This window comes from Oncorhynchus kisutch, linkage group LG4, assembly GCF_002021735.2.
Source record: "Oncorhynchus kisutch isolate 150728-3 linkage group LG4, Okis_V2, whole genome shotgun sequence".
Lineage (NCBI taxonomy): Eukaryota > Metazoa > Chordata > Actinopteri > Salmoniformes > Salmonidae > Oncorhynchus > Oncorhynchus kisutch.
In genome coordinates this window covers 82,500,726-82,523,499 of record NC_034177.2, presented here as the reverse complement: position 1 = coordinate 82,523,499, position 22,774 = coordinate 82,500,726, and the positions used below count along the sequence as shown (strand labels likewise).

The 22,774-nt window shown below is 40.8% G+C and overlaps 1 protein-coding gene across 1 annotated transcript; it reads right to left on the bottom strand.

The window, feature by feature from the left end:
• Positions 1-6,982: 6,982 nt before the first annotated feature.
• Positions 6,983-21,285, bottom strand: LOC109879050 (CMRF35-like molecule 5). The gene is made up of 9 exons (XM_031823841.1): positions 21,172-21,285; positions 13,136-13,441; positions 11,110-11,221; positions 10,610-10,698; positions 10,357-10,397; positions 10,014-10,079; positions 7,733-7,816; positions 7,417-7,476; positions 6,983-7,170 (listed from the first exon to the last, which is right to left on the bottom strand). Exons 1-9 carry the CDS (start codon positions 21,233-21,235, stop codon positions 7,147-7,149), a joined length of 846 nt encoding a protein of 281 aa, XP_031679701.1. The 5' UTR covers positions 21,236-21,285; the 3' UTR covers positions 6,983-7,146.
• Between the last annotated feature and the right edge of the window lie 1,489 nt (positions 21,286-22,774).

Here is a 22,774-nt window from a genome sequence, read left to right as displayed (position 1 = left end):
AGCGTGATTGTCAGACACTGATCTGTTTCACCTGTCTTTGTGATTGTCTCCACCCCCCTCTAGGTGTCGCCCATCTTCCCCATTATCCCTTGTGTATTTATACCTGTGTTCTCTGTTCATCTGTTGCCAGTTTGTTTTGTTTCATCAAGCCTACCAGCATTTCCCCTCTGCTCCTGTTTCTTGATTGTTCCTGTTTCCTAGTTTCCCCCGGTGTTGACCATTCTGCCTGCCCCGACCCTGAGCCTGCCTGCCGTGCTGTACCTTTGCCCCACCTATCTGGATTACTGACCTCTGCCTGCCCTTGACCTGTCATTTTGCATGCCCCTGTTCGAATAAACTTTGTTGTTTCGACACTGTCTGCACCTGGGTCTTACCTTAGATGTGATAGTGATGGTGCTTGACACTGTTGTTAACCATCATAAGTATATCTTTGTTGATGAAGTGGGCTTCAACCTTGCTAAATGTCGGCGCCATGGGCGGACTCTCTTATCGGCCAATGGGAGACTGTCCAAATGCCTGGACAACGTGGTGAAACATCTCCATGTGTGCAGCTACCTCTGAAGATGGTGTGGAGGACGTAGGCCATTACTTGAATCTTACAACGCTGCACACCTCATTGTGTTTCTTAATGAAATTGAGCAGATCTGTCAAGGTGAAGGGGTCACCTATGACATTGTGTGGGACAATGTCAGGTTCCACCATGCAGAGGTTGTTCAGGCATGGTTTCTGCCCATTCCCATATCGTGACCCTATATCTGCCTCCATACTCTCCTTTCTTCAGCCCTATTGAGGATTTATTTTCAGCATGGAGCTGGAAGGTGTACCATCCCTATGAGAGTGACACCCTCCTCCTGGCCATGGATGAGGCAGAGTATGACATCAATTCAGAACAATGTCTTCATTGATCATACATTTATTTACAACAGGATTCATAAAATAAATTATTAACAAAAACGCCAAACGTATAGGTGTGTGTGTGTGTGTGTGTCTACTCACACAAAACATGCCTACTGTATGAGACAGTATATCCGCACACATACTACTTTATACAGTGTCATGAATTTAGTTTGGTGTTATGAATTGCATTTTGGCAACAAGGGTAGTAGACAGGGAGGTTCGTGTAATAAGACTGTAATGAATATGTAATTGCATTGAGGAAATGTGTTTTTGAAGGAAAAACGAAAGGACGGAAGGAAGGAGAGAAAGAGGAGAAGGAAAGAAAAATGGTTAGAAATGCTAAAAGAAAGCCAGAGAATGGCAGCACACCACCTGGCATAATGTTAAAGGTTACCATAGAAGAAGTTGAAAGTCAGACAGCCATGCCAACAACAGTGGTTGGCTATCCAAAGTCATGGCAGGTTTTTTCACCTGATTTGGAAATGCAGTTTGTTCAGTATATTACCGGGTCAGCTGACATTTATTTTGGTCTGTCGCCAAGTGAGGTCAGAAGACTTGCCTACCAGTTTGCTGTGGCACACCAGCTGAAGTTCGCGCCAATGTGGGCTGAAAAAGAAAAGGCCAGCTCGGAGTGGTTTACAGGCTTCTTAAAGCGGCACCCAACGCCATCGCTGAGAAAGCCAGAGGCAACTAGCCTTGTCAGGGCAAGTAGCTTCAACAGAGAAAAATGTAACGCTTTCTTCGACAATGTAGCAGAAGTGCTACAGAGATATCAATTTGGATCAGGAGACATATGGAATGTCGATGAAACTGGGGTGACCACAGTACATAAACCTGACAAACTGGTGGGCAGACTGAAAGGGGAACCCTCTTCACACTGTCCTTTGCTGTCTCTGCCACAGGGAATAGTATATCTCCATATTCTATATTCCCCCTGTCAACTTCGCAATCATTTCTTGATCAACGGGCCACTTGGCAGCATAGGAGAGGCAAATCCCACTGGCTGGATGAAAGATGTGCACTTTGTTGACTTCCTGAAACATTTTGTTGAGCGTACGAAATGCTCAAAGGAGAAGCCCTGTTTAATCCTTTTGGACAAAACCACAAGTCTCATCTGTCCATTGATGTACTCAATTATGCCAAAGAAAATGGCATAATTATGCTGTCATTCCCACCCCATTGCTTTCATCGGCTTCAACCCTTAGACAGGTCTGTCTACCTGCTGCTAAAGAGGCACATCAACACTGCGTGTGATGCCTGGATGAGGAACAATTCCGGGAGGACAATGTCAATTTATGACATTCCTGGGATTGTGGCAATTGCCTATCCTCTGGCTGCAACTCTCTTGAACATTCAGGCTGGCTTTAGGGTGTCTGAGGTACAATCTTACAACGGGGATGCATTGCTGGAAACCGAGTTTGCGCCTCCTATGTTGCAGATCGCCCCATTCAGAACCCAACCCTACCAGGCCCCAGCACCAACAATTCCCTGCCAGGCCCCAGCACTATTCCAGCCCTGCCAGGCCCCAGCACCAACCTGCCAGGCCCCAGCACTCTTCCAGCCCTGCCATGAACTATGCACTATAAGTAAAGTGGTCGTGCCACTTAATTAATGTGTGCTCTGCCAGCATCATTGTTTCGATTGAAAGGCACGATTTGACAGATTCTCTAGGCATGATTGTTTTTATTTTGAGTTCTTTAATGAAGTTGAATTTGGTTTTCAATTTGAAATTAAAATCAATATTCACAATTAATTAGTTGTGTTCTTATTTGATGATAAACCAATGTGACAATTTACCTGACGTAGTGTGACAATTTACCCGCTGATGGGTCAAATAGTCACAGGTGCACACTGTCGTGCCTTTGGCATCATTAAAGTGAAGACTTATTTTATCAAATCAATTCTCTGTAATTATTATTATGTGATTAAACTAACTTAATCATGTAAATGTAATTAACCAGGAGCTTGGGGCACCAAGGAAAATCTTCAGATTACAAAGTTATAATTTTCCTAATATAACTTTTCAGATATTTTAATATCTGACCAATTAGGTGGTGTAAGAGGAGACAGCAGGATCTCCAGTCCTAACAGCAGAGCTGTCTTTGATGGTGTAGTGGAAATTTCCTGTATTTACCAAATCATGAGAGCAAACCACCACACAAGTCAAAGTTATCATAAAGTCCATCTTGAATTATAATGAGCTCCATCACAACCCTGTGACTCTCAGATCAATTCAGTGTCTATAAATGAATTCTCTGAGAGTCCTTACACATTGCAACTGAGATCCTTTATAGCAAAGACACACATAGTCAGACCGCATTGGCTATAAATTATCGTTCAGCTTTGGTCTCCTAAACTATGTTCTTATCTCGCTCTTGGTACCACTCAGGACCAACACCATTACCTCACCCAATGGCATATATCAAATACACCCCCTACTGGACAAGATCACAGAGACAGTGACTGGCACACAGACATCGCACAGACGTCAGTTCAACGTCTAGTTTTGATTTACATTTGGTTGAGTAACAACTAACGTGAATTCAACGTGAAATCCACAAAACATTTGAAAAGATAAAAAACAATAACTACTTTCTGATGTTCATAAACATTACTGTCTTTAACTCTCTTCCTGATTCTGTTTGAATCTACATGCCCCCCTCAGTGGTAGATAACATCTATGGTATTCTATGGTCTAGTTGTAACATAGTACATATTAATTTCAATACAGTGGCTTGCGAAAGTATTCACCTCCCTTGGCATTTTTCTTATTTTGATACCTTACAACCTGGAATTACAATCAATTTTTGGGGGGGGGGTTCTGTCGTTTGATTTACATGACATGGCTACAACTTTGAAGATGCTAAATATTTTTTATTGTGATACAAACAAGAAATAATACAACAAAAAAACAGAAAACTTGAGCGTGCATAAACTCCCCACAAAGTCAATACTTTGTAGAGCCACCTTTTGCAGAAATTAGAGCTGCATGTGTCTTGGGGTGTGTCTATATAAGCTTGGCACATCTATCCACTGGGATTTTTGCCCATTCTTCAAGGCAAAACTGCTACAGCTCCTTCAAGTTGGATGGGTTCCACAGGTGTACAGGAATCTTTAAGTCATACCACAGATTCTCAATTGGATTGAGGTCTGGGCTTTGACCAGGCAATTCTAAGACATTTAAATGTTTCCCCTTAAACCACTCGAGTTTTGCTTTTTAACAGTATGCTTATGGTCATTGTCCTGCTGGAAGGTGAACCTCTGTACCAGTCTCAAATCTCTGGAAGACTGAAACAGGTTTCCCTCAAGAATTTCCCTGTATTTAGCACCATCTTTCATTCCTTCAATTCTGACCAGTTTCCCAGTCCCTGCTGATGAAAAATGTTTCACTGTGGATGGTGTTCTCGGGGTGATGAGAGGTGTTGGGTTTGCGCCAGACATAGCATTGTCTTGATGGCCAAAAAGCTCAATTTTAGTCTCATCTGACCAGAGTACCTTCATCCATATGTTTGGGGAGTCTCCCACATGCCTTTTGGCAAACACCAAACGTGTTTGCTTATTTTTTTCTTTAAGCAATGGCTTTTTTTCTGGCCACTCTTCCTTAAAAACCCAGATCTGTGGAGGGTACGGCTTAAAGTGGTCCGATGGACAGATAGTCCAATCTCTGCTATGGAGCTTTGCAGCTCCTTCAGGGTTATCTTTGGTCTCTTTGTTGCCTCTCTGATTAATGCCCTCCTTGCCTGGTCTATGAGTTTTGGTGGGTGGCCCTCTCTTGGCAGGTTTGTTGTGGTGCCATATTCTTTCAATTTTTTAATAATGGAATTATTGGTGCTCCATGGGATGTTAAAGTTTCAGATATATTTTTATAACCAAAGCCTGATCTGTACTTCTCCACAACTTTGTCCCTGACCTGTTTGGAGAGCTCCCTGGTCTTCATAGAGCCCCTTGCTTAGTGGTGTTGCAGAATCTGGGGCCTTTCAGAACAGGTGAACAGTATACAGTTGAAGTTGGACGTTTACATACACTTAGGTTGGAGTCATTAAAACTAGTTTTTTTCAAACTATAGTTTTGGCAAATCGGTTAGGACATCTACTTCGTGCATGACACAAGTCATTTTTTCCAACAATTGTTTACAGACAGATTATTTCACTTATAATTCACTGTATCGCAATTCCACTGAGTCAGAGGTTTATGTACGCTAAGTTGAACAGCTTGGAAAATTCCAGAAAATGATTTAATGTCTTTATAAGCTTCAGATAGGCTAATTGACATGATTTGACTCAAATGGAGGTGTACCTGTGGATGTATTTCAAGGCCTACCTTCAAACTCAGGGCCTCTTTGCTTGACATCATGGGAAAATCAAAAGAAATCAGCCAAGACCTCAGAAAAATATTGTAGACCTCCACATGTTCGGTTCATGCTTATAGGAGCAATTTCCAAACGCCTGAAGTTACCACGTTCATCTGTACAAACAATAGTACGCAAGTATAAGCACCATGGGACCACGCAGCCGTCATACGGCTCAGGAAGGAGACTCATTCTGTCTCCTAGAGATGAACGTACTTTTGTGCGAAAAGTGCCAAATAATCCCGTAACAACAGCAAAGGACCTTGTGAAGATGCTGGAGGAAACAGGTACAAAGTATCTATATCCACAGTAAAATGAGTCCTATATCGACATAACCTGAATGGCTGCTCAGCAAGGAAGAAGCCACTGCTCCCAAACCGCAAATAAAAAATACAGACTACGGTTTGCAACTGCACATGGAGACAAAGATCGTACTTTTTGGAGAAATATCCTCTGGTCTGATAAAACAGATAGAACTGTTTGGCCATAATAACCATCATTATGGTTGCAGGAAAAAGGGGGAGACTTGCAAGCTAGAGTACACTATCCCAACCGTGAAGCACGGGGGTAGCAGCATCATGTTGTGGGGGTGCTTTGCTGCAGGAGGGACTGGTGCACTTCACAAAATAGATGGCAACATGATGGAGGAAAATTACGTGGATATATTGAAGCAACATCTCAAGACATAAGTCAGGAAGTTAAAGCTTGGTTGCAAAGGGGTCTTCCAAATGGACAATGACCCCAAGCAAAGGTCAAGGTATTGGAGTGGCCATCACAAAGCCCTGACCTGAATCCTATAGAACATTTGTGGGCAGAACTGAAAACTTGTGTGCGTGCAAGGAGGCCTACAAACCTGACTCAGTTACACCAGCTCTGTCAGGAGGAATGGGTCAGAATTCACCCAACTTATTGTGGGGAGCTTGTGGAAGTCTACCCAAAATGTTTGACCCAAGTTAAACAATTTAAAGTATATGTAAACTTCTGACCCACTAGGAATGTGATGAAAGAAATAAAAGCTGAAATAAATAATTTGCTCTACTATTATTCTGACATTTCACACTCTTAAAATAAAGAACGCCATTGAGATTGACCTAAAACATGGAACTTTTACTAGGATTAAATGCCAGGAATTGTGAAAAACTGAGTTTAAATGTATTTAGCTAAATTGTATGTAAACTGTAAATACTGAGATCATGTGACAGATCATGTGAAACTTAGATTGCACACAGGTGGACTTGATTTAACTAATCATGTGACTTCTGAAGGTAATTTGTTGCACCAGATCTTATTTATTTAGGGGCTTCATAGCAAGGGGGTGAATACATATGCAGGCACCACTTCTGTTTTTTTTCTTTTTTTTAAACAAGTAATTTTTTAAATTTCACTTTACCAATTTGGACTATTTTGTGTATGTCCATTAAATTAAATCCCCAAATAATCCATTTAAATTACAGGTTGTAATGTAACAAAATAGGAAAAATACCAAGGGGGATGAATACTTTTGCATGGAACTGTACATTTTGTATTCAGCCTCATCATCATATTTATTTTGTTACACAGCTTGTACGTTAAATTTACACTCTTGATCATGATTGGTTACTGGCATTGGACATTTGACTATATATATGAGAGAAATAAGATGAACATGTTAACAACAAGAGACAAGGTGAAAAGGTGGATGGAACATAACTAATATAACAGATAGTGTATGTGGTGATAATGAAAACAAACACAGCAGACTGTCTTCAGTAGTTTATTACACTAAAGGATAGAGGTGTCTTCCTGGGATGGGTTAAGAGGTATGACAGAATCATATTGGAGGCAGATAGATGTTGTGACACAGGAGAAGGGAGTGTTCTGTCCTTCCAGTAAAATGACGAGACAAAGGTCTTCTCTGTCAGTTACTGCTGTGCTGCTGCCCTCTGCTGGAGAGGAAGTGAAACATTCAGTCACAATCAAACCACTGTAATCTTACAGACAATGGTAACGACAAGGTCCGCTTCTCAGAAAGTGGTGATACGGGATTAAGTGCAGCAAACTAAAAAGGCTAAGAAAGATTTGTGTGGTTAAAGAGTTATTTTTAGTACACATAGTAACGTGGTGTTGTCTGTATCTTTGTTGAGAGATCAGCATCATCTGGTACAACAGACAGAGGAGACACCAACACTGACCTGTGTGGTCACCTGTAGAGCTAGTGAGCTGTAGACCACATTATCATCTGGTTCTGCTGACTACATAGGAGGAACAGGTAGAGAGGTGAACAGGGACAGTTCTGTCATGATGGAGATACACTATGAAAACACACTTCTCTGTGAAATTAAAAGTGTAGACAGTTATAATTGTGATATGTAACATAAAGGTGATATATTAGGCCTATAGCTATAATGGTGATGTAACCATGACTATATTAACACTGAGGAAACAATCACCTACTGTTGTTTCTGATTACATAATACTAGCTGTGGATAATCAGTAGAACAGCTTTACCTTGGTCTGTCCTTTTAGTTGGGTCTTGTGCTGGGGGATGACAGTGCTGTATGTGACATCATCATCAGCTTCAGGAAATGGATCCTGTTGGTAGAGAGACGCCCAAGTAACAAAAACGTGTTGTTATACTGTTATAGTGTACATTTACCTATTGCTTGTTCCAAGACAGAAAGTGATAGTGGAAATACAATTGTTTTCTAAACAGATGCACATTTGCCAAGGCTATGACGCTTTATGAGTAACAGCAATAATGTTGTCTAAGAGTCGAGATGCTTGTAGCCATATGTTGACCTTCTCTTCTGTCCTGAACTGATCAGGCATCACAGTGCTGTACATCACCTCATGGCTTCTCTCTGGGTTTGGCCTCTGAGAAATGGACAGCACAGAAGATAAACACATGGCTACATGCATTGGAAGAGACCCGGAACTATAGATGCTCAGCTCAATTCGCTCAACCTAGAGGAGGAGATCAACCATTTCCAGGCCCAGGGACATGGACTAGTCTGTGGCAACCTAAACGCCAGAACTAGACAAGAAGCCCTCAGCACGCAGGTGGAGAAAACACCTACCTGGAGGTGACAGCATTCCCTCCCCCATATGTCCCCCTAGACACAACTACGACAACATAACCAACAAAAATGGGTCACATCTCTTACAGCTCTGTCGGACAATGGGTATGTACATAGTGAAAGGTAGGTTTCGAGGGGACTCCTATGGCTCATCTCTTGGCAGTAGTGCTGAGACCCCTATCAGATCACAGCAAAATAACACTCTACTCAAACAGGGCTGAGCTCAATCATGAGGCATCAAAGCCAAAGGACCTGAATAATATTAAGAAATGCTATAGATGGAAGGAAAGTATTGTGGAAATCTACCATAAAACAATTAGGCAAGACACATTCAATCCCTTCTCAACAATTTCCTGGACAGAAATACACTACAGAAAAAGAAGGAACAGCACGTCAGAAATCAGCTCAATGTAATTGAAGAATCCATAGAATCTAACCACTTAGATTTGGAAAAACCATTTAACATTGGAAAACTCTAAACAAACAGCAACACGATGAGTTATCTATCCAAAACGGAGATGTTTGAATAAACCACTTCTCCAATCTGGTTGGTTCTATTACAAAGAACAAACAGCAGAAACATATACATGATCAAATACAACTCTTAGAATCAACTATTAAATACTAGCAGAACCCACTGCATTCTCCAATTACATTAAATGATCTACAGGAGAAAATACAAACCCTACAACCAAAAAGGCCAGTGGGGTTGATGCTATCCTAAATTTTATGATAAAATATACAGAACACAATTCTATCCTGGCTATCCTTAAACTCTTTAACACCATCCTCAGCTCTGGCATATTCCCCAATATCTGGAACCAAGGACTGATCACCCCAATCCACAAAAGTGAAGACAAATTTGACCCCATTAATTACCTGTCACGCCCTGACCATAGAGAGCCCTTGGGGTTCTCTATGGTGCAATAGGTCTGAGCGTGACTAGGGGGTGTTCTAGTCTTGTATTATGTTGGTGTGAGTATGGTTCCCAATTGGAGGCAGCTGATGATCGTTGCCTCTAATTGGGGATCATACTTAGTGTGGTCCTTTTCCCACCTGCGTTTGTGGGATATTGTTTCGTTTTGGTTTAGTGCTATGTGCACTACGAACTTTACGTTTGTTTATTCGTTGTTGTTTTTTGAAGATTCACTTGAATAAATATGTTGAACTCTACTCACGCTGCACCTTGGCCCGCTCATTATGTATACAACGAACGTGACATAACCGTGGGAAATGCGTCAACAGCAACCTTGGGAAAATTATCATTAACAGCAGACTCGTACATTTTCTCAGCGAAAACAATGTACTGAGCAAATGTCAAATTGTCTTTTTACAAAATTACAGTACGACAGACAACGTATTTTCCCTGCACACCCTAATCGACAAACAAACAAACCAAAAAAAGGCAAATTCTTGTTGGTTTCAAAAAAGCTTTTGAATCAATTTGGCATGAGGGCCTGCTGTACAAATTGAAGGAAAGTGGTGTTGCGTGAAAAAAATTACGTAAAATCCATGTACAAAAAAACACACATTTCCTCCACAGGGCCGGGGGGTGAGACAGGGATGCAGCTTAAGCCCCACCCTCTGCTAACATATGTTTCCCATGCCAATAAAGCCCTTTGAATTGAGAGCCCCAGCTCACTGCGGAGATGGAGTGATTGGTACTAGTCCAAGATCCCCACAGACCAAAACCAGGTTTATTCAGTTTGTACCTGCTGTGCTGTTTCTCTGGTGTGGGTCACTGTGCTGTATGTAATGTCCTGCTCAGGGCCAGCAGACTGCAAAGAAATAAATAGCAAATAAATAGCAAAGAGAAACAGTTTGTTTCCACTGATATGATGCAGTCAGGTGTATATTTAGTGAACATACAGTATTAACAAAAATGTTCAACATATTGAGCACTGTAAGAGCTTGGGTTCAGTTAGAATATGGGACCTTTTATGTCAACTCATTGATAATCAACTGAAGAAGTAACGCTAGAGTCAAATGGTAGATGATCCCAAATCAAGAACAGATTTGCAGATGGTTGAAAATAATCAAATAAGTGTATCCTACCACTGAGTTGTTAGTTGTCTGGTCCTTGGCCTTATTGTCCTCTGGAATAAAGAGAGGGAGATGTCAACTACTTCTGAGTTTGTTATAGTACAATAATACCTCTGAATGGGTTTCTTAAAGACAATTCCTCCAAATATTTTCTGTCATTCAAGATGAATCACAGGCAAGAAATATACTGTTGGTCACAATATCAATACATTTATTATTTTCTAAACTATTCTCCTTTTTATATTCACATAAAATGACTACTTACTATGCCTTCTCCACATCTTCCATGTTACTAGGATACCAGCTGTCACCACCACCAACATGCCCAGAGAGATGAGTAGGACTTTCACGGACCTGATGACAACTTGAATTAATAATACAATTAAAATAGATCATTATAAATTGATCATTTGTGAAAAGGTAACAACTTGTATGATAAGTGGAACAATTATTTATCTATTCACATGTGTGGAAGTTGACCATGCAAATGAAGAGATGTGATTATTATTGAGATTATGACTATTTATTAAGTGTGCAACTTGTCCTTGCAAATGAGTGAGTATAAAACACTAATGCTGCTACTTCTCACAAGGCAACCACAGAGATGTTCTAACCAGGAGGAAGTGATAACAGTCTCTATATGCATTTAGGGAGGGTGTTTGGTTAGCATTAACTGTTGTAGTGTATGATGGAATTGTAATGTTTCTCTGAGTTCATATTATCTAACAACATGTAGGTTAAAACATCTGAAGGAGTGATAATAACCTCTGGTGGACTTCCTCCATGTTCCCCTCAGCTCCTTGACTTGTGTTGTCAGTCTGAACAGGCTCAGCAGTTGGAGAGGCAGAGGGTTGTTGAGGGGTTGGATCTTGGGTTGCTGTGAGGTAAAACAACAATATCATCAATGAAGTTAATGGTAAACCAGATAGTCAGGTTGTATAGCAACATCACATTCATAGTTCATATTACAATTAGTTCCAGATGATACCAGTGGATAAAACAAAGTGAATCATATTGATCATAAAGTATGTGATTGATCTACTAACTTGAGGTCATCTTAGAGGTTCTCTGTGTTGCAGTTTGTTGACTGACAGTGATGTGAACAGGCATCTCTAGTTCTCCAACTCTACACCAATACCAGTCAGTGTTCTCCATCTTCAGTCCACTCATAGTCACTGTTAAGACTTTTCTGTTGTTGGCATCACTAGTCTGCGTTAATGTCACTGATGTTCCATTTAAAGTCCCAGAATACCCACTCATTCAGAGAAGAAAAAGGTGCTTTTACAACAGCCTCCTTACAAATTCCTTCAAGCTGCAGTCTGGGTTTGATACATCTATTTTTAGTCTTTTAAATTAATAATAATTATATATAGCCATTGATTTTTGAAGAATGTAACTTTCCTCACAAGCTTAGTTCTGTTACTCCATCATGACCCCAAATATACTCAGCAAATAAAGAAACGTCCCCTCACTGTTGTTAGGTTCTTATTTTTCAGAGTAAATAACTCAAGGACACTAAAGAAGCTTTAACCAAGTTGAATTCTTCCCAAAGGTTCTGTACAGCTGTAATTCAGACAACTCAACATTTCTTCCAGCCAGATATATATATCCCACTTAAGACACTCCTCCTTCTCCCCAATCCTTACGTCTTATAGTTTAACAGGAAAAGAGTAACAAGATACGAAATCCTTATTACTCCCTTCAGGGAATTTGTCCTCACCTTCTGACCTCAACTGTCTTTCCTGTATCAACACGGTGCTCTCCTCTTGTCACCCAACACATTCCACAGCTATCTGTCTTTCTACAGAGACCCAGTCTCATTCACTCCTTAATATTCTATGCTTCTTCTCTATCATTTATTTAATATCTCAATGTTCAAAATGTCGAATCCAACACTGTCAACTGCGTTTATTTTCAGCAAACTTGCCGGTGATGTCTGGTGAGGACCTGTCTTACAACAGGCCTACAAGCCCTCAGACCAGCCTCTCTCAGCCTATTGTGGACAGTCTAAGCACTGATCGAGGGATTGTGAGCTCCTGGTGTAACTCTGGCAGTTGTTGTTGCCATCCTGTACCTGTCCTTGCAGGTGTGATGTTTGGATATACCGATCCTGTGCAGGTGTTGTTACATGTGGTCTGCCACTGTGAGGACGATCAGCTGTCCGTCCTGTCTCCCTGTAGCGCTGTCTTAGGCATCTCACAGTAGGGGCATTGCAATTTATTGCCCTGGCCACATCTGCAGTCCATATGCCTCCTTGCAGCATGCCTAAGACACGTTCACGCAGATGAGCAGGGACCCAGGGCATCTTTATTTTGGTATTTTTCAGAGTCAGTAGAAAGGCCTCTTTAGTGTCCTAAGTTTTCATAACTGTGACCTTAATTGCCTACCATCTGTAAGCTGTTAGTGTCTTAATGACCGTTCCACAGGTGCATGTTCATTAATTGTTTACGGTTCATTGAACAAGCAGGGAAACGGTGTTTAAACCCTTTACATTGAAAATCACTGAAGTTATTTGAATTTGAACTAATTATCTTTGAAAGATGGGGTCCTGAAAAAGGGATATTTCTTTTTTTGCTGAGTTTATAATCTTGTTTTACCTACATGTACAGTATAGCTCTGTCTATGATTTTCAGAGTGGTTACACAATTCTCATTTCATTTGTTTTAATAGGTTATTTATAATTGGGTCATTATTTAGTATTTGACATTGCAGGATTACAGGACACTCCATAGGACATTGCTGAGCACTATTCATTCTACTTTACTAGATACAAGCAGTGAAGGGATCTTACCTGGAGTGACAGACAGGTAGAACCATTGTATCATGAAATCTGGTCCTCTATTGATCTCCACAACACACCTGTAATTCCCATAGTCGCATGACGCCAGGTCAGTCATGGTCACGGTGAAGATTCTCTTGTTGATGTCATCAGATATTGAGGTCTTACCACTGCTCTTAGGATGGTCAGTACGTACTACATACGAACATACATCCCAACCTAACCCTTTACACCAGTATTTCACATGGTTGATGTGATTCAGAACATAGCGACATGGGAAGGTGATCGAGCCTCCTGTCTGCACAGACACATGCCTCACTGTGGAGACATCAACACAAAACACATTTAGGTTGGAATGCAATCACTTTATTTCTGCACTATAAAACAACTTGTGTATGATTAAGATTGATAACACTGTTTACAGCCCTTTATTGAAACATCCCACATGAAACAATTATACAGTCTAAATACTGTAGTACAGTATATTTATATACTATGGTATTCGCTACACTGCTTTTGTGGAATTTACTGTAGTATTCACTATAGTGTTTTGCGTATTGATGACTGTAGTATATTGTAGTGACATCTGCCGACTATGCAAGTTACTGTTTAATGAGGGGAACACCTCAACCACAACATAAAGACACACAGGTTTGTGACAGGCCACCTATTGAGTTAGGTCAACAGAGGATTCGTTTTTTTTTGTTTGATACAGATAATACACATTAACAAGAGTACACCAAAATGACTTATTAGCTTTATGAAATACAACAGTGCTTTCACAGAGATTCAGCTGACCAAGTAAACAAGATGACCAAAAACTGTGACAAACAATACCGTACTTCTGATGGTAGAAAATAATAAACAGGTAACCACAGTATTTACAGGGGTGTAAAATACTTAAGTAAAAATACTTTAAAGCACTAGTTAAGTATTTTGGGGGGTTATCTGTACTTTACTATTCATGTTTTGGACAACTTTTAATATTACTTCACAACATTTTTAAAGAAAATAATGTACTTTCTGCTCCATACATTTTCCCTGACACCAAAAAGTACTTGTTACATTTGAATGCTTAGCTGGCCAGGAAAATTGTCAAATTCATGCACTTGATCATCCCTACGGTGTCACGCCTTGGTCTAAGTATTTTGTGTTTTTTCTTCATGTATTGGGTCAGGCCAGGGTGTGACATGGAGTTTTTGTATTGTGGTGTGTTTTGTCTTGGGGTTTTGGTGTGTATATATTTGGGATTGTAGCTAGTGGGGTTTTCTAGCAAAGTCTATGGCTGTCTGGAGTGATTCTCAATCAGAGGCAGGTGCTTATCGTTGTCTCTGATTGGGAACCATATTTAGGCAGCCATATTCTTTGAGTTTGTCGTGGGTGATTGTCCTTAGTGTCTTACTTGTACTCTCTGTTAGTTTGCACTAGATAGGCTGTTTTCATTACGTTTAGTGTTCAGTCGTGTTTTTGTTTAATAAATATGTATCGCAATCGACACGCTGCAGTTTGGTCCGACTCTCCTTCATCACCACTAGAAAACCGTAACATACGGCCTCTGACCAGGTAGACTCACTAAACACACATGCTTCGTTCGTAAATTATGTCTGAGTGTTGGAGTGTGCCCCTGGCTATCTGTACATTTAAAAAAACAAGAACATGGTGCTGTCTGGTTTGCTTAATCTAAGGAACTCAAAAATGAACTTTGGTATTTTTTTCATTAGTTTACTGTTGATACAGTCCCAAAATGTTTTGCAAGTCAGCAGGGGTGGACTGAAACAATAATTCAGGCTGGGAATTTGACTCTCCCAGGCCACCCTGTTCACGCAAACCACCAGACAGCTAATTTTGTAGGGTAACCCTATTTTTTTTTTTTGTTGGAATGGGTACCAAACTAGGTATATATTTGGCCACTATGTTCATCTGGGAAGAAAGTTATCCACATTACAAAATACAAACATTTGGGACTGACTAACAAGTAGCCTATCTGAACACTGAGTTTTCAAGGTATGCTATGGCTGTGGGTGCACCCTCAAACTCACTAGGAATACACCAATCATAGCACATACAAACGTACAAGGCTAGACACACAACAATTAGCCTCCACTTTTTAAAACGAGAATGAGATATACAGAGTTAGCTCAAATGTTCAAGTGATTATCTTTATATTCAAGCATCAAGCATATCAAAGTATCAAACTTCACACATTCACTGAACGTGAACATAACCTACAACAATGTAAGTATAATACAAAAGTCGAAAAAGCACAACTCTACAAAAAAATGTAGATTACAATGTTCACTCACTGATGTCCATAAAGCAAACAGGACAAAAATAAACACATCTACACACTGAGTCAATGAAATTGAACATTGGCTACATAACTGCAAGTATAATACAAATGTCCAAAAAACATGCCTCTGTACTAAAGCTTTAACTCACAGCAAATGTTGTTTCACCCTTGTTAGCCTGTTAAGGAAGAGACATAGCATAGCTACTTCAGAGTAACCAGGAAGTAATTACCACTAGTAAACCAGTAGGCGGCGCAGTAACTCACTGCTCTCCGCCATCTTGTCAATGATGTCATCTTTGTCAAGTTCCAAAAGAATCTCCTTCTCTGTTGCATTCAAAAGGAATGCTTCAAGGTTCTCTTGAGTGACGGAGGTTCTTAGGCGGTTCTTCACGAATTTCAGGGTGGAGAATGTCCTCTCACAAGCCACCTGAGTGATGGATAGGGTGAGGCGGAACTTGTAGCCCAGACCCATGATGTGATACGCATCTGTGAGCAGATTGTGCTGAGACAGGAGCAGCATATCGGGCAGTTTTTACATGTGGAACAACTTCTGCTCACCAACTCCACTTTCATCAGAATCCTCAAAGCCTTCCCCCGATTCATCACTGGCGGCGGTGGCCCTGGTGTTGTACTCCTCCAATGCTGACTGTTTCAGTCTTTTCCACTGTTGTGCAAGGCTGATCAGTTCAGCCTGCAATGCCTCAACATTGGCATGTTCATCCAATTCCAGTAAGCATTTGCTGAGCTCCTTCATGGCTGTCTTTGGAAGGCCCTTGACCCACTCAACAAAGTCGTCTGCTGCCCTCTTCACACCCTCAAAGTCTCAAGGCACACCGTCAACGAGTGCTGTGCTGTTACGATATCCATGCCACTTGTTTGCAAGAATTTAGAGAGAGGGTACGTCTTCTCAAAAATGCTGAGAAAAATCTCATTTGTAGGTATGGTTTCATACTTTAGGAGAGCATCCTTGTACCCTTGGGCCTTGCTTCGGGTGGCAGGTTTTATGGTCACATCCTTTTCAATTCTTTCCATAGTGATGACCACATGCGTGTAAATTGCACCGTCAGGCTTTGCAAAGCTTCCAAATACTTCCCCCATGGCCTCGTCTTTGGCCCAACCGGGGTGTTTCACCAATTACATCAAGCCGTCTGTGTCTCCTGTCCTCACTGGTTTCCTCTCATAGCTTCATGCGCTTGTAGGAATCTCGAACGAACACTGCAATGTCATTCAGTAGTGAGAAAAGGGATTGACTTGCCACAACAACCCCAGTGGTGTCAGTTAGCACAAGGTTGAGGACATGTGAGTACACCATATGTGTACTTGGTTAGGAGACTCTCCTGTGAGCAATGCAGAGAAGCCCCTGTATTGTCCCTGCATATTACCTGTGCCGTCTTTTGCATTACCAACACATTACCAACACATTACCAACACAACACGTTTGATATCTATGTCCATCTTTTCAAGGGTCTGTTTCACAAGGTCCACAAAGTACTGTCCAGTTGATGACTCATAGTCAATGACCTCAATGAGTCTCTCGTGGACAAGATCATTGACATATCACAGAACTACTGCACACTGGTCTTTGGATGTTAAATCCTGTGTTGTGTCCATTTGTATTGAGAACATCCCTGCCTTTCTCACTTCAACAACAATTGTCTGCTGAATCAACATTCTGATGACTTCAATTACTTTATTTGCTATTGTTTTGGACATCATAGTTAGCAAGGACCCTTTACTTCCCATCTGCTTCTTGCTCTTCTCAATGCAATCCCTAACATGCTCTTGTAGGAAGACATATTTGCTAACAACTAACGCTAGCCGGAGTGAGATGAGCAAAAATCTAATGAGGGAACATCAGATAAACCCTCAAGCTTTTTCAGCTAGTTGGCCATCAAAAACGCACTGATAAACAATGGGGAATAGTAGCCTGCTACTGCAGCTTGCCTGCCAATGCATGCTTCTCCCAGCCCACATTTTGACAAAGTTGGAACTTGCCTGCCTGTCCGCCTATTTGATCGATGAAAAATATATTTGATAGAATATCTCTTAGTTGTCGATCTGTGGATAACAGTCGTTCATGTTCAGCATAGCTAGCTAGTTAGCAAAGTGATTCACATTTCTTGCTAGCTAACCAAATGACACCAGTATGGCTAGCTGTAGCCACCGAAAAACAATGAAGGGGAAAAGTCGGTCACTCATTCACTCACGCCTCCAATTAATGACAAAATCTTTCCAGCAGCTAGCTAGCTAATGTTAGGCTCCGTGTTTTTAGCTTGCTAAATAAATATCTACATAAATAGATACCCTAGCCTTTTAGCCACATTATGACTAACTTGTGATTATTTCCCTTGTTAGTTTGATTGTACTGACTCTTCCTTGGCTAAATGGAGAAATCTGGAAACTGATGAAAGAATGAAATCGTGCTCTAAAAACATCCCTAAAGTCCAAATTAGAGCAGGACAGACATAGGTTTACTATGTTGAGAAATAAGGTGATGAAAGAAATCAGACAGGCCAAGGCAAACCTTTTTATTAACATAATTGGTGAAGCAAAGGGAAATTCTAAATTGATCTGGGATAATCTAAAAAAGTTAACAGGGAAAGACCATAGTAACACTGCAAAAAGACTAAGAATCAAGGTGAATGACAATCTAACAAAGGATGCAGTCGAAATAGCAATAGTCCGGGGTTGTTTCCAAGGGTCTGGAAGTCGGCCATAATAACGGCCATCTTTAAATCGGGTGACCCTGCTGACGTGAGTAACTTCAGGCCCATTTGTATACTACCTGTGGTGTCAAAGGTTGTTCAAAAGTGTGTAGCAGAACAACTGATTGCCCACCTCAACATCAGCCCCTTCACATTACACTCCATGCAGTTTGGCTTCAGAGCAAAACACTCCACAGAAACGACCAACTGCTATCTTCTGGAAAATGTGAAGTCCAAGATGGACAAAGGGGGCATTGTTGGGGCTGTGTATCTGGACCTAGAAGGCCTTTGATACTGTTAACCATGAGGTTCTCATCACAAAATTGTCCAAGTTCAACTTTTCCCCCGATGACTTGAGATGGATGAAATCATACATTGAAGGCAGAACTCAGCATGTCAGAGTGAGCAATGAGCTGTCGCCCACTCTGAGCTATGATGTGGGCATGCCCCAAGGTTCAATACTCGGGCCCCTCCTGTTCAGCCTGTACATTAATGATCTGCCCTCCGTCTGTACTGGGTCTGAAGTTCAAATGTATGCAGATGATACAGTGATATATGTGCATGCAAAGAGCAAACAACAAGCTGCACAAGAACTCACTACTGTAATGGTCCAGGTGACAAAATGGCTCAGTGACACAAGTTTGCATCTCAATGTGAAAAAAATACGTCTGCATGTTCTTCACAAAGAGGGCAACTGATGCTAACTGAGCCAGATGTCTATGTATCAGGGGAGAAGCTCCAGGTGGTATTTGAGTTTAAGTACCTTTGCATCATACTTGATTTCAACCTCTCTTTTAAAAAGCAGGTGAAAAGGGTAACTCAAATAACCAAATTCAATTGCTAATTTCTGATTTATATGAAATTGTTTGACTACAGAGGTAGCGAAACTGTACTTCAAATCTATGATAATCTCCCACTTAACACACTGCTTGACTAGTTGGGCTCAAGCTTGCTGTACAACATTAAAACCCATTCAGTCTGTCTACAAACAGGCTCTCAAAGTGCTTGATAGGAAGCCCAATAGCCATCATCGCTGTTCCATCCTCAGAAAGCATGAGCTCCTGAGTTGGAAAAATCTTGTGCAATACACCGACGCATGTCTTGTATTCAAGATCCTAAATGGCCTGGCTCCCCCTTCACTCAGTACTTTTGTTAAACAGAAAACCCAAACATATGGCAGCAGATCCACAAGGTCTGCGATTAGAGGTGACCAAGTATATAGTTCCCTCACGGAAAAGCACCTTTAGTCAATCTGCATTCTCTGTGAGAGCTTCCCAAGTTTGGAATACACTGCCGTCAGACACACACAACTGCACCACCTATCACACTTTCCCCCAAAAACATGAATACATGGCTAAAGGCCAATCAGACTTTAGTTGTGTATTGCTGCTTTCCATGTCGTCTGTTGTCTGTAGCTTGTGAGGTGTGGAAACACTTTGTTGCTTTTATGGATTTTGTCTTGTTGCTTTTTGTGCTATGTTTCTCTGTCTACATGCCATGTCTTGCTTGTCCTATGCTGCTCTGCATGTGCTCACTGCTCAATGATTGTCTGTATTGTTATTGTAATTGTTTTTAATAACCTGTCCAGGGACTGTTGTTGAAAATTAGCCGGCTGGCTAAAACCGACACTTTTACTGAAACGTTGATTAATGTGTCCCTGTATTGTGAATACTACAGTCATGCCTGAAAAAACAATACATTGAATACAATACTTTAAATCAATCAAATCAAATTGTATTTGTCACATGCAGATGTTAATGAGAGTGTAGTGAAATGCTTGTGCTTCTAGTTCCGATAGTGCAGTAATATTTAACAAGTAATCTAACAATTCCCCAACAACAACCTAATACCTAATTTCTTCAGCCTCCTGAGGTTGAAGAGGCGCTATTGCGCCTCCATCACCACACTGTCTGTGTGGGTGGACCATGTCTGTGATGTGTATACCTAGGAACTTAAAACTTTCCACCTTCTCAACTGCTGTCCCTTCGATGTGGATAGGGGGATGCTCCCTCTGCTGTTTCCTGAAGTCCACAATCACTACAGCCATGTCAGCAAAAACACTACAGTGAATACTATAGTATACCAGTCATGCCCCCAAGAACACTGCAGTGAATACTACAGTAAAGTCTGCAAAAACACAACATTGAATACTATTGTATACTACAGTCATGTCTGCAAAAACACTAGTCCGCAAGACTATAGTATATAACTATAGTAATACTACAGTATTTATACCATAGTATACTTTAGTATTTTTTCATGTGGGTAAGCTGTAAATGTGTAATATATTTGTAGGTTTGAACTAGGATCACAATGGACATAAATGTACAACTTCTTTTGTGTTATTCTCAACACATTTCTAAATACATTGTATCCACATTTGTGGTGGTTTTGTTTTTTAAGTAGTCAGATAAAATCTATCAGTCAAGGGATACTAAAGTGTTGAGTATAGTATTCTACAGTATACTGCAACATTCTACAGTAAGCGTAACATGATCAAGTCGGAACCTCGGTGGAAATCCCCGGCATGAGCTCACCAAGACAGCACGTTCAAATCAAAACAGCAGTAAAACTAGCTAGCAGTCCAATCCATCTAAAAGATTCTAAATTAAGTACTACGTGATTGAGGACTACTAGAAGAAGAATAGAATAGAATTCTCCATTATACGACAAAAGTATATTGTAAGCACTACACGATCGAAAGGGATACTACAATCTATCATAGTATTCTCCAGTATACTACAATCAATGTATACTGGGGCGGCAGGGTAGCCTAGTGGTTAGAGCGTTGGACTAGTAACTCAAACCCCCGAGCTGACAAGGTACTAATCTGTCGTTCTGCCCCTGAACATGCAATTAACCCACTGTTCCTAGGTCGTTATTGGAAATAAGAATTTGTTCTTAACGGACTTGCCTAGTTAAATAAAGGTAAAATAAAAAAATAAAATGTGTAGAATTCTACAGTATACTACCGTTTACTATAGAATTCTATAGTAAGTAATAGTTTTCTATAGTAAACTGTAGTATTGTTGTTTGTAGGAGATTACACATACCTGCTGAGAGTCTGGGGAAGATGAGGAAGAGGAGGAGGATGAGGCGTGCGAGATGGGGAGCCATGTGAGGGTTTGCCTGTGTGTGTGTGTGTGTGTGTGTGTGTGTGTGTGTGTGTGTGTGTGTGTGTGTGTGTGTGTGTGTGAGAGACAGGTATCTATGTACTGATGTGTGTGCCAAGAAAAAAAGTCAACAGCGAGAATGACTCTATTTCCTTATGTTCACAGACCTCACTGTCTGTAACTCTCTTCCTGCTTCTGTTTGTGTGTACATTCCTCCCTCGGTGGCAGACAGCAACTATTGCATCATATGGACTAATTTAACCCCATAATCATAGTCACTAAAATATATTTTAGCTTTCTCTAAGGCCTTTTTGGGACCAAGATGCACTACTATCCTATTGTCCTCTGATGGAAAACAGGCCATTAATGATACAAATATTGGATGCAGGGACATGATGCACCACATTTTCAATGGACAAATTCAATATTTCTGAAGAAGGCCATTAAAGGCTAAAATGTCAGTCTTTTAAAACTAGTAATGTTCAATAGTGAGCTAGCATTGCACCTTTTTCCCGCCAAATTCAGTATTTCAGAATTAATTCTGTATAAAAACAACTCTCATACATTTGTATCAAAGAAATGGATAGAATTGAGATGTGCTGCAGAGGTGGAGTGATGGGAACTAGACCAAGACCTCCATAGACTCTCACGTTAAACCAGGTTCATAGTTCAGGGTCCTCCAGACCACAACAAAGTCTGATGTGGTTTTACGCTCAACATGAACTCTCTCCCTCTTCTATACAGGAAATAAGGCCTGGTCATACAGTAGACGCAGCTCATAGCCACAGATAATGTATTCATAGCCAAAGTGTCAAAGTTAGCTCAGGAAGTTGCAGTACCACAAGGCTGCAAATCTTGGGTAAACTCATTCCATGACGTCATATTAAATACTGAGCTATACCTTTTATCTTTGGCTCCATCTCAGTAATGTACTTCTGATACATCAGAATGTAACACTCAAACTCACAAAGCACAGAACTCACCATTTTTGATAGCCCATAGGCACATCTTCTTCTTCTTTCCTCTATTGTATTTTAGTTTTTCAGTCCTACTACCCTTTGTTACTGCCTGTAGGATTGGCCCAGCGGTTTGAGGCTTGAAAGTATTAAAGTGGAGGCAGACGTTGCTGATGCATGCCAGGCACTAGATTGCTATAATGCGACCATGACTAAATACATGTTGTTCTCTAGTTCTCGCAAGAATATTCCAGATGGACTGCATATTTATTCATTGGATTGTTCTCCCATTGATTGGCTTACCGCCGACTAATATCTGGGCATCTGGATTGACAAAGACTTAATTTTTATTTTTTAACATATGGATGAGCTAGTTAAAAAGCTAAGATTTAAAGTGGGCTTTTTGGTAATAGATATTGTCTCTTGCTAAATAGCAGGAAGCAGAATGTACAGTCCTTCCGGTTCTTGATTATGATGACACCGTTTACCAGATTGCAGCAGCCACTACTCTTAAACCTTTGGATGGCGTCTACCATAGCGCCATTCCTTTTATCACCGGTGACAGTTTTAATACTCACCACTGCATC